At 36.2% G+C, this 11,243-nt stretch overlaps 1 protein-coding gene and 1 pseudogene across 1 annotated transcript in view; one reads left to right on the top strand and one right to left on the bottom strand.

The window, feature by feature from the left end:
- Nucleotides 1–3,510, top strand: part of LOC107560859 (tuftelin-interacting protein 11-like) — a 9,252-nt gene extending 5,742 nt beyond the window's left edge. Inside the window, exons 9-15 of the mRNA XM_016245131.1 lie at nt 44–358; nt 1,307–1,413; nt 1,488–1,656; nt 1,749–1,992; nt 2,065–2,207; nt 2,733–2,898; nt 3,003–3,510. Coding sequence (XP_016100617.1) covers nt 44–358; nt 1,307–1,413; nt 1,488–1,656; nt 1,749–1,992; nt 2,065–2,207; nt 2,733–2,898; nt 3,003–3,364 — 1,506 coding nt within the window. The 3' untranslated portion in view covers nt 3,365–3,510. The remainder of the gene's footprint in view (nt 1–43; nt 359–1,306; nt 1,414–1,487; nt 1,657–1,748; nt 1,993–2,064; nt 2,208–2,732; nt 2,899–3,002) is intronic.
- Nucleotides 3,511–3,760: 250 nt separating this feature from the next.
- On the bottom strand, nt 3,761–10,897 carry LOC107560858 (DNA primase small subunit-like; annotated as a pseudogene).
- Nucleotides 10,898–11,243: the final 346 nt, after the last annotated feature.

Here is an 11,243-nt window from a genome sequence, read left to right as displayed (position 1 = left end):
TTCTTAATTTCTGTCTGTGGGTTTGTGTTGTGTGTGTGTATAGAGTGCACGACGTCTGCAGCACGAAAAGGACACTGTGGTGACCCTGACCCATGAGAGCGACGCACTGCAGGTCAGGCTGGCAGAGGAGGAACAGGCTCTTGGTCGGCTGGAGCAGGTGATGAATCTGGTGGATCGTTTTGAAGCGGGTGATAAGGAGGGCAACCCTGCGCTCTGCCTTCAGGAGTGCGCTAAGATTTTTCAACAGCTGCAGACAGAGTTCTATCAAGAGTATAAAACCTTGGGTTTGGGAGACCTAGCTGTGTCTGTGGTGCATCCTTTATTGAAGGAGAGACTTCGCAGCTGGGATCCACTGAAGGTATACATTTTATATAGTATGTATTTATACTACTGTTCAAAAATTTGGGCTCAGCAAGGTTTTTTAATGTTTTTGAAAGTCCTTTATGCTCACCAAGGCTGCATTTATTTGTTAAAAAGTAGTGCTGTCAAATGATTAATTGCAATTAATTGCATCCAAAATATATATAAATATAAAATTAAAATTAAAATTTGTTTACCTAATGTATGTGTGTACTGTGTATATTAATTATGTATATATAAATGCATACAAATACAATTATTACATTTTTGTTTAAAAAAAACAAACAAAATAATATATATATAATTGCTGTCAAACGATTAATCGCATCCAAAATACGTTTTTGTTTACATAATATATGCATGTGTGCTGTGTATATTTATTATGCATGTACATATTTCAGAAAAATGTTGTTTATATATTAAATATTTATTTATATTAATTATATGAATATATAGACATGTAAATGTTTTAAAAATGTATACTGTATGTGTGTATTTATATATACATAATAAATATAAACAGAACACACATATATTGTGCAAACAAAAACTTTTATTTTGTATGCGATTAATTGACAGCACTAATATATATATATATATGCATGTGTATTTATATGTACATAATAAATGTACACAATAAACCCACATATTATGTAAACCAAAACTTTTATTTTTGATGCGATTAATCGTTTGACAGCTCTATTAAAAATAGTTTTAAAAAATTAATATCGTGAAATATTACACATTAAAATAACTGTTTTCTAGTTGAATATATTATAAAATGTAATATATAATTTTAAAAATATATTTTTAAAAAGTCCAGTAGTCGCAAACTATTCGAAAATCTCGTTAGATCTTTGTATTAATCATCATTGATTTTGTTTTCATACTTTGTATAAGCTCTGGATTATTACATATGAATTCTGCACTCTCTGTTTATCTATAGGACTGTTCAGATGGTTTAGAGGAAGTCGGTCAGTGGAGAGCCATTCTTGAAAGCTCACAATCTCTTCATGGTGGCCCAGACACTTCTAACATGGACCCCTATCACAGGTAACCCATATCTGGAAGTGTGTATGTGGAGTGTCTGTGGAAGCAAATGACTCGAGCAGGAGGTTTGTGTGCAGGTTGATATGGGAAGTGTTGGTTCCAGTCATGAGGAGCTGTGTGTCTCAGTGGCAGCCTAGAAACGTGGGGCCCATGGTGGACTGTGTGGAGTGCTGGGCTCCTGTATTGCCGCTGTGGATTCTGGACCATGTTTTGGAGCAGCTTATTTTCCCACGACTACAAAGAGAGGTTTGTGCTGACCATATGACCAATTCACTTTGTACATTTTCTTGTCAAACATAAGTATGTTTAGGATCTAACCTCAATCTGGTTTTGGATAGGTGGACAATTGGAACCCACTGACAGACACAGTGCCAATCCATTCATGGGTTCATCCCTGGCTGCCTCTGATGCAAACCCGTCTTGAGCCGCTGTACGCACCCATCCGCAGTAAACTAGCCCATGCCCTGCAGCGCTGGCACCCCAGCGACTCCTCCGCCAGACTCATTCTACAACCCTGGAAAGATGTCTTCACACCCGGTGCCTGGGAGGCTTTCATGGTCAAAAATATTGTTCCCAAATTAGGTATGTGCTTATCTTTTAGATTGTCAGTGTCAGACTTAGGGAGTCTCTGAAGGTTTTGCTACTGTGTTGCAGCTCTGTGTTTAGGAGAGCTGGTGGTGAATCCTCATCAGCAAGTACTGGAACCATTCAACTGGGTGATGGACTGGGAAGGGATGCTCTCGGTCTCCACCATGGTTGGACTGCTGGATAAGAATTTCTTCCCCAAATGGCTACAGGTCAGTCAGTCTAAAGAATAGTCAAAAGAATGCAAAACATTTTTATGTAGAAGAAACATCAGTTAGAACCAAGCTTGACTGGTGTAATACATCAGTATGGCTTGCATTTTGGAACCAAATGTGTGATTGACTTAGAGTACCACTTAAGAAGAAAATTAAGGAATGGATTATCTTTTTTTTTTTTTTAAATGAACCTATTTATTAAGACATTGGCCAATATTAAAAAAAAAAGTCATTAATATTGTATTGTTTTAATAGATTTAACCAACATTGTAAACATGAATTAAATATACATATTTTAATATTAAATGTACATTTTTACATTTCTATTCCAAGTTTAAAAAGTGATTCATTCATTTTACTGTTACAATGAACTACATTTATTCATAAACAACTATTAGTGTTAGAAAAACTATTAGAAAATGTTACATTTGTTTTAGATGAATACATTTCTTTATTTTACCCTTAAGTGTCACTCGTACATTGAAGTGGAGTACTAGGTGCTTCTTTTGTTTCCTGGTGCAGGTGTTGTGTTCCTGGCTCAGTAACAGCCCAAACTATGAGGAGATCACCAAGTGGTATCTGGGCTGGAAAAGCTTGCTCTCAGAGAACCTGCTCAGTCACCCACTGGTCAAAGAAAAACTGAACGAGGCCCTCGACATCATGAATCGTGCTGTTGCGTCCGGACTAGGTCAGTCACTAGAAAAAAATATAACATACGAAGTCCACTAAATGTGTTTGTAGCTTTGTACAGGTATCTCATGCTACCTTCAACTTCACTTATGTCTTTTGCAGGTGGGTATATGCAACCAGGAGCAAGAGAGAACATTGCATATCTGATTCAGACGGAGAGAAGGAAAGATTTCCAGTGCGAGCCTCAGCCTGAGCGCCGTGACATGGAGAATTCTGGCACACGGCCACCAGGCACCGCAGCGGTACCAGCATCTGTACCTACCAACTTTAAAGATCTAGTCCAGGCCAAAGCTGAGGAGAATGGCATTGTCTTCATGCCACTGGTGGCTAAACGGCATATGGGCAAACAGTTGTTCACATTTGGTAGAATAGTCATCTACATTGAGCGTGGAGTGGTCTTTGTCCAAGGCGAGAAAACCTGGGTTCCAACATCACTACAGAGTCTGATTGACATGGCCAAATGAGACTGATGCTCAGTCAAAGAGAAGCTGTTTAAATGTTGCTGTCTAGTCTGCTTCCATGCAGTTTGTAACACTGTATTAGACTTGTCTATCAATGTTGTTTTATATTGCTGAAGAACAGGGTTTGAATAAATTTGTTTTTAAATTAACACCATGCTTGAATGTTGTATTTAGCTTCCCACCACATTTTCGTTCAGACTAAATACAGATGTCACAACACCCTCCCCCAATAAAAAAAAAAATGAAACAAATGTTAAAAAAAATTTTTGATTTACAAAATACAGAACATGAGGGAAAACTTATTTCCATTAGAAAAGTAAAGAAACACAGTATCACATGGAAATAAATGACATTACTTTATACATAATTTGATCGTCCAATGGAATGTTTCAGAGCAAACCTGTTGTGGTTCTTTGTATGTGAAAGTGTCTATCTACAGAAGCAGACAGTCAGCAGATAAACATGTAAATGCATTCTGATAAACTGCTGTTTTATAGTCCCAGCTCTTCTGTCTTAGAAGTCCTTCTGAAGATCTGCAAAAACCAAAAATCAATCCCATTCAAACAATCAATGATACAATCTGCACAGTCACAACAACTAGAACCACCATCATCATTTTAAGGATGCCAACACTTAAGATAATCCTTATTTTTTATTATATAATAGCCAATATTAAGATTATGAGCGATTTTGTCTTACTGAATAAAAATAAACCACTAAAACATAAAATCAAATCATATGGACTAAAGATTACATTTTAACAGTGCTAAATTTGTGTTTTTTAAAGAAACTTTGTTGTCATTTAATGCTCAAATTTAAATGTAAAAATAGAGGATATTAGCATGCAGAATTAATTATGCAATATTGACCAATCACCGATGTGTCATGCATCCTTAATCCATTTGTAATGTAAAAGCGGAGTGTATGTGAAAGACATGAAAGTCCGAGAAAAACAAAGAAACTTTTTCTATCTCACCACTCTTCTTCAGCATCTCTCCTTTCCGAGATCGAGCCATTGCCTCCAAAAACGGATCAAAGACCTTCGCATATTTGGCCAGGCTGGTCCGCTTGTAGTCTACAAATAACCAAAACCATGTTTAGCACACAGTACCTGCCCACAGAACTGAAGTTGACTCCTGAACAATACCAACATATATAAACCGAACAGTCAATGTTTGCTCACCTCTGATTCTGCGTCGTTCTCCAGCTTCTTGTTCATTCTCCTGGTCCTTCATGTCATCTTCCTCCGCCTCATCTGCTCTGGGTCTCTCCAGCTCTTCACAGATCAGACTACAGAGAGACAAGTGAGTCTAGCATATCTAACTTCAGACATAAGCTCCTCAAGTATTTTTAGAAACCACAGCATATATAAAAGCACTCGTCACATTATATGGAACAACCTGACAAAGATAGTGACTTATATATTAAGTATTTACCTGATCGTTGGGACCTCAAAAGGATCAAACATGTTCAGTTCTTTCAGATCTATTGGCACTGAGATTCGACCTAAAGAAAATGTTGAATACAAAAAGATGTTTAAAATCAAATTGAAATGACATTTGCAACCCATTGTACCTGAAACTTAAAAGCAGCACTATGTAACTTTTGGCGCTCTAGCGGTTAATAAACAGAACTGCACACATGCCGCGGAAGAACATTCCAACCGGCGCTACTTCTCTAAGTTTACGTCTCTGGCGATTCACGCAGGTATGTGTTACTCCGCAGCGGTGACGGCCCTGAAGCGCACGACTCGCCGTCGCTTTGTTTCACACACACGCGGAGAGAGAGATGCGCTACATGTAAACGATATTCTTTGTTGTATTTTGCGGTCAAAATAACCTTTGTTCCTTTGGAATTCTTCAGCTTTTAAGATCTACCGCTTTCTCCGGCAGTGGGCGGAACTAATGCGCAAACGGCAATCTCATTGGCTGGCGTCCCTGTTTTGATTTCAGCGAATCATTTCGAGCGAACGCACACAACCTGATTAATATTCATGAATCCAGTAGCTCATTAATCCTTGGTGCGTTTTATATTGTTCTTATTAGTAGAATTCGTATCATTGTTATCTTATAGTGTTTTTTGTTAGTTTTCCCCCAATTTTGTTTTTTTACATAAACACTGAATGACCAAAAAAAGCACCACCACCAGTTCGAAGTTCAGTTAAAATGACTAATATGCATTCATACATGGTTATCAAGTTTTCATTCTAATTACTAAATTTTTTGTTAGTTTTCCCCCAATTTTGTTTTTTTACATAAACACTGAATGACCAAAAAAAACTGTGCCATTTTACAAACAAACAAACAAACACACACACATACATATATATATATATATATATATCAGTCTGGCGAGTAAACTAAACTAAACAATTTACTAGCCAATGGCGATTCAATTGCCAAGGTGTTAGTAGAGGGCTGTAATTTATTCCTGTGATGGTAAAGCTGAATTTTCAGCATCATTACTCCAGTCTTCAGTGTCACTTGATCCTTCAGAAATCATTCTAATATGCTGATTTGTTGCCAAGGACACATTTATTATCATCAATATTAAACACAGTTGTGCTGCTTAATATTTTTGTGGAAATCAAGTTTTCATTCTAATTACTAAGGTTCTATCATTAAATAATGTTGATTATCATATTATAATGCTTCTGACTGATGTTAAGAGTGTACTTTCAGATATTTATAAAACTGTGCCATTTTACAAACAAACAAACAAACACACACACATATATATATATCAGTCTGGCGAGTAAACTAAACTAAACAATTTACTAGCCAATGGCGATTCAATTGCCAAGGTGTTAGTAGAGGGCTGTAATTTATTCCTGTGATGGTAAAGCTGAATTTTCAGCATCATTACTCCAGTCTTCAGTGTCACTTGATCCTTCAGAAATCATTCTAATATGCTGATTTGTTGCCAAGGACACATTTATTATCATCAATATTAAACACAGTTGTGCTGCTTAATATTTTTGTGGAAACTGATACTTTCCCCCCTCAAAATAACTCATTTTAAGAACAGTATTTGAATTAGTAAAGAAATTTGTGTTACAAAAGATTAAAATTATTATTGTATTTCAAAAAAACAAAAACTTCCCTTACCCCAAACGTTTAAACAGCAGTGTATAAAGTCAGTTACTCAGGTAAAGTTAGATCTCACCTGTCTTAGGGTGTACGCTGAAGGGGCTCTTCAGTAAGTGGTTGACTCCTTTTCTGACGTTGATATCCAGTCGCGGGTAACAGTACTGCAGCATGATCTCCTTATCGAAGTACTAACCACCCTTCCTACTATTGGACTTCACAGACGCACATGAAAAATTAAAATCATAGGAAACTGAACTACCTTCCCTGGTGAAAGATTTCATTTGTCTACAAAGAGGAGATCTCAATGTTGTTGCGTGGCCAGTGGTGCCAGTACTTTGCTTTTACCTTTTTACGCTCAACCAGATCGCAGAGTTGGTCCCATTGCTTCATCGGGTCCTTTTCATCCTTATAAGAGACTGCCAGGTCTTTTTTGATATGTGCAAGTCAGACTTAAAGAAATAACGGTTAACTGGACTCCTCATATAAAAGGAGTTACACTAATCAAATACTTATATTGGATACAATGAAAACCTGCTTGAATCATGAACAAGTTAAGTATTTCCAATCTTTTTTTTGATATGGTACCAAAGCTGGTGCCGAGAATTGAGAAATTTGACTGGTATTTGTACCGACTACTGAAATATTGGTATTGTGACAGCACTACTGGGAATGAAAGGATATCTTCAGGCAACAGAGCGAGCACTTTGTCTACACTCTCCTTACTGCCCAATATGTCCTGGTCCACAATGGCGTATTGTTGGAAATAGTGCTCCACCACAGACAGAGAATGACTAAAAGAAAAAGAGAGAGCCTACAGTTATATCATTGGCATGTAAGGAAGTAAGTCATTATTTCCCCTTACTTGATGAAAGGATGGATTGGATCTGACAACACAACTTTTCTCACAGTCTCCTCACCACCCTAAATAAACATGCACAGGGCACACAATTAATTAATTAAAATACAGCTTTTAGACTACACAGCTGAACATGATAAACAGTTTCTAGAATGATCAATTATCTGATATGCGAATACCTTGACTAAACTGAGATACTCTGCCACGGCAGACCGCGCCACCACCGAGAGCTTCCTAGCAGCATCATCACAAACCCAACAATGCAGCCCTCTCCGGCCCGAGTACACCCATAAGAGATGATGGAATCCAAAGTCCTCTGAACCACATGAACAGCACAAGTTTGTTAAATTTGTTTTGTTTGTATATTTGTTATGATGTTACTCAAAACTGTAAAAGTTCTGTTGATAAAAAGTTATGCTTACCCGCTTAAAAGTGCCCGGTCCAGAATACGGATCGCGATGGTCATTAGAGTCCAGCACTTCCAGCACTGAAGAGCAAAAAGAACATTTATAAAAAATATAAATAACTGCATTTAAAACAATAATCCATAAGATGAAAGAAGCAGAAAAGGCATCTGTATAACTGCAGCAACGTCTGACATCATCATAGTCTGTCATGTCAATGTCAAACACCAGCTCCTTCTCCAGGGCCTGGAAGGTTCCAGACTTCACCGTGTTATGTTGACTGGGCTGTCAGAGAACCAGAGAAATTACGATCTTTTCATTTCATTTTTTTCCCACAAGAAATATGAAGCAGATTAAAGTAGTAGTAGTTATTTATTTTTATTGCAATGTCAGCATCTAAGGCTATCTTCATGGCAAAAACTGAGTAGCAATTAGGGCTGCACGATAAATCGAAATGGAATCGAGATCGCGATTCGACAGAAGCTGCTATTGTCATGCGTATCTTTCAGTGAAGCACGGTTCTGTGATCAGCAGTAAATCTCCATCCAAAGGCCAGAGGGTCGCTCTCACGCTGAAACTCCAAATACACCTCGCAGAAGAAACCCAGAAAATGCCTATCCCTGCAGCTAAATAAACAGAAGATTCAACTGCTTTCATTGATTCAACGTGACTAATAAACACACGACTACGGCAATATACGGATTATCTGAGTTCTTATTATTATCATTTTCATTAAAATAAAGTATATTTATAATGCAATGCCTTTATCACTGCTTAAATACTATGAAATATGTTCGTGCCTTATTCTGTGAAAGAAGCTACATCATCTCACAGAAGGATTTATTTCAAACACTCAATTGACGTTATGAAGTGAGTTTGGAGTAAAAATATGTTATAAAATTTGGTATTTTCACATGCTTTCAGATGGAGCAACATTTACTTCACAGAGCCGTAGTTCACTGAGAAGCTATGCAAACAGCTGTCATTATCGCAAACGATTTCAGAAACGATTTTTTTGCATAACTTGTCAGTGAACTACGGCTATAATACATTCTGATTACAGAACTGCCTTTTTTAACAAAAAGCGCATGACAATCGCATTCGATTAATCGTGCAGCCCTAGTAGCAATAATACAAGAGTTACAGAAACACACAAAAAACAAGCAAACAGAAAAATACAGCAGTTAAATTATACACGTTTTTTTTAAAATCAACATTTGATAAAAATTCTAAATTCTTTAATCTTTTCTGATAAAATCTTACTAAAGTCCCTGAGTGAGCATACTTCACTTAAAAAGTTAAAGTGCATTAAAACCAGGATGAAGCAGATTAAAATGCAAAAAATGGGCAATTATAATTTACAATTTTTTAGAAGCATCTAATCACACAGCAAATATTTCATTGCAACAAAGACTTAAATATACTTATTATAATATTTTCTAAGTAGCCACAGAACTATGAAACCACAGTACAATTTTATTTGTATATTTTGCCCACTTTATTTTATTTTGAATCCTGTGTGACAAACAAATTTCTAGAAGTATGAATATCCCATCAAGTCTTTCAACTTGCATAGAGACATAAAAACTCACAGGCATATGCATAACTACGTTAATATAAAATAATGAATCAAAATACTGCTTAAAATATGCTGTTTTAGCATATAGCACCACAGGGCATGCAATATAATAATATAACCTAATATAACCTCAATGTAACGTAATATAATATAATATAGAGGAGTTACATTACCCTGTGGCTGTAGACTGCTCCAATATCAATCTTGTAGGGAACCATTTTCTGCATCTCTTTCTCCAGCTCATTCTGAGTGGCGAAGGACTGATATCTTACATAAATGCCATCTTTTAGGGTGAAGGAAAACTCGCGGTTCTGGAAGTAGTTTTTAGACACCGCAAGAGGCAAAATATTGAAGAAATATTGATTCTAGTACTGTTGAGGTAGAGACAGAAATGTTGTTGAATGTTAAAGTACGCATGTAAAAGCCATATTGCATAAACTAAAAACACATAAAACGACTTTGCATTACAAAAACAAGAACTACAGAAAGACAGCTCAAAGAGCAGTCAATTGCTCGTTGAGTGATCATAGACCGACATGGGCAAGTTAGTGGCTAAAAGATTTACTTACCACCGCCATAACTTAGCAATAATACAAGAGTTACAGAAACACACAAAAAACAAGCAAACAGAAAAATACAGCAGTTAAATTATACACGTTTTTTTTAAAATCAACATTTGATAAAAATTCTAAATTCTTTAATCTTTTCTGATAAAATCTTACTAAAGTCCCTGAGTGAGCATACTTCACTTAAAAAGTTAAAGTGCATTAAAACCAGGATGAAGCAGATTAAAATGCAAAAAATGGGCAATTATAATTTACAATTTTTTAGAAGCATCTAATCACACAGCAAATATTTCATTGCAACAAAGACTTAAATATACTTATTATAATATTTTCTAAGTAGCCACAGAACTATGAAACCACAGTACAATTTTATTTGTATATTTTGCCCACTTTATTTTATTTTGAATCCTGTGTGACAAACAAATTTCTAGAAGTATGAATATCCCATCAAGTCTTTCAACTTGCATAGAGACATAAAAACTCACAGGCATATGCATAACTACGTTAATATAAAATAATGAATCAAAATACTGCTTAAAATATGCTGTTTTAGCATATAGCACCACAGGGCATGCAATATAATAATATAACCTAATATAACCTCAATGTAACGTAATATAATATAATATAGAGGAGTTACATTACCCTGTGGCTGTAGACTGCTCCAATATCAATCCTGTAGGGAACCATTTTCTGCATCTCTTTCTCCAGCTCATTCTGAGTGGCGAAGGACTGATATCTTACATAAATGCCATCTTTTAGGGTGAAGGAAAACTCGCGGTTCTGGAAGTAGTTTTTAGACACCGCAAGAGGCAAAATATTGAAGAAATATTGATTCTAGTACTGTTGAGGTAGAGACAGAAATGTTGTTGAATGTTAAAGTACGCATGTAAAAGCCATATTGCATAAACTAAAAACACATAAAACGACTTTGCATTACAAACACAAGAACTACAGCTCAAAGAGCAGTCAATTGCTCGTTGAGTGATCATAGACCGACATGGGCAAGTTAGTGGCTAAAAGATTTACTTACCACCGCCATAACTTAACCAGCGACAGTACATGAGTAATTAATGAGAGAATTTTCATTTTTTGGGTGAACTATCCCTTTAATGTGTGTTTCAAAGATTAATCAATGTCTTATGAGATTGGAATGACATTTTTGGGTGAACTATCCTTTTAAGATGTTTTTTTGTAAATGTCAGAGGAAACGGCCATTAAAGGGGTCATATGATGCGATTTCAATTTTTCCTTTCTCTTTGGAGTGTTACAAGCTCTTGGTGCATAAAGAAGATCTGTAAAGTTGCAAAGACTAAAGTCACAAAACCAAAGAGATATTCTTTATAAAAGTTAAGAGTCAACCACGCCTACCTAAAACAGCTCATTCT

The sequence above is a fragment of the Sinocyclocheilus grahami genome, unplaced genomic scaffold (assembly GCF_001515645.1).
Source record: "Sinocyclocheilus grahami isolate Dianchi unplaced genomic scaffold, SAMN03320097.WGS_v1.1 scaffold747.1, whole genome shotgun sequence".
Classification (NCBI taxonomy): domain Eukaryota; kingdom Metazoa; phylum Chordata; class Actinopteri; order Cypriniformes; family Cyprinidae; genus Sinocyclocheilus; species Sinocyclocheilus grahami.
This window is presented reverse-complemented; position numbering and strand designations above follow the sequence as displayed.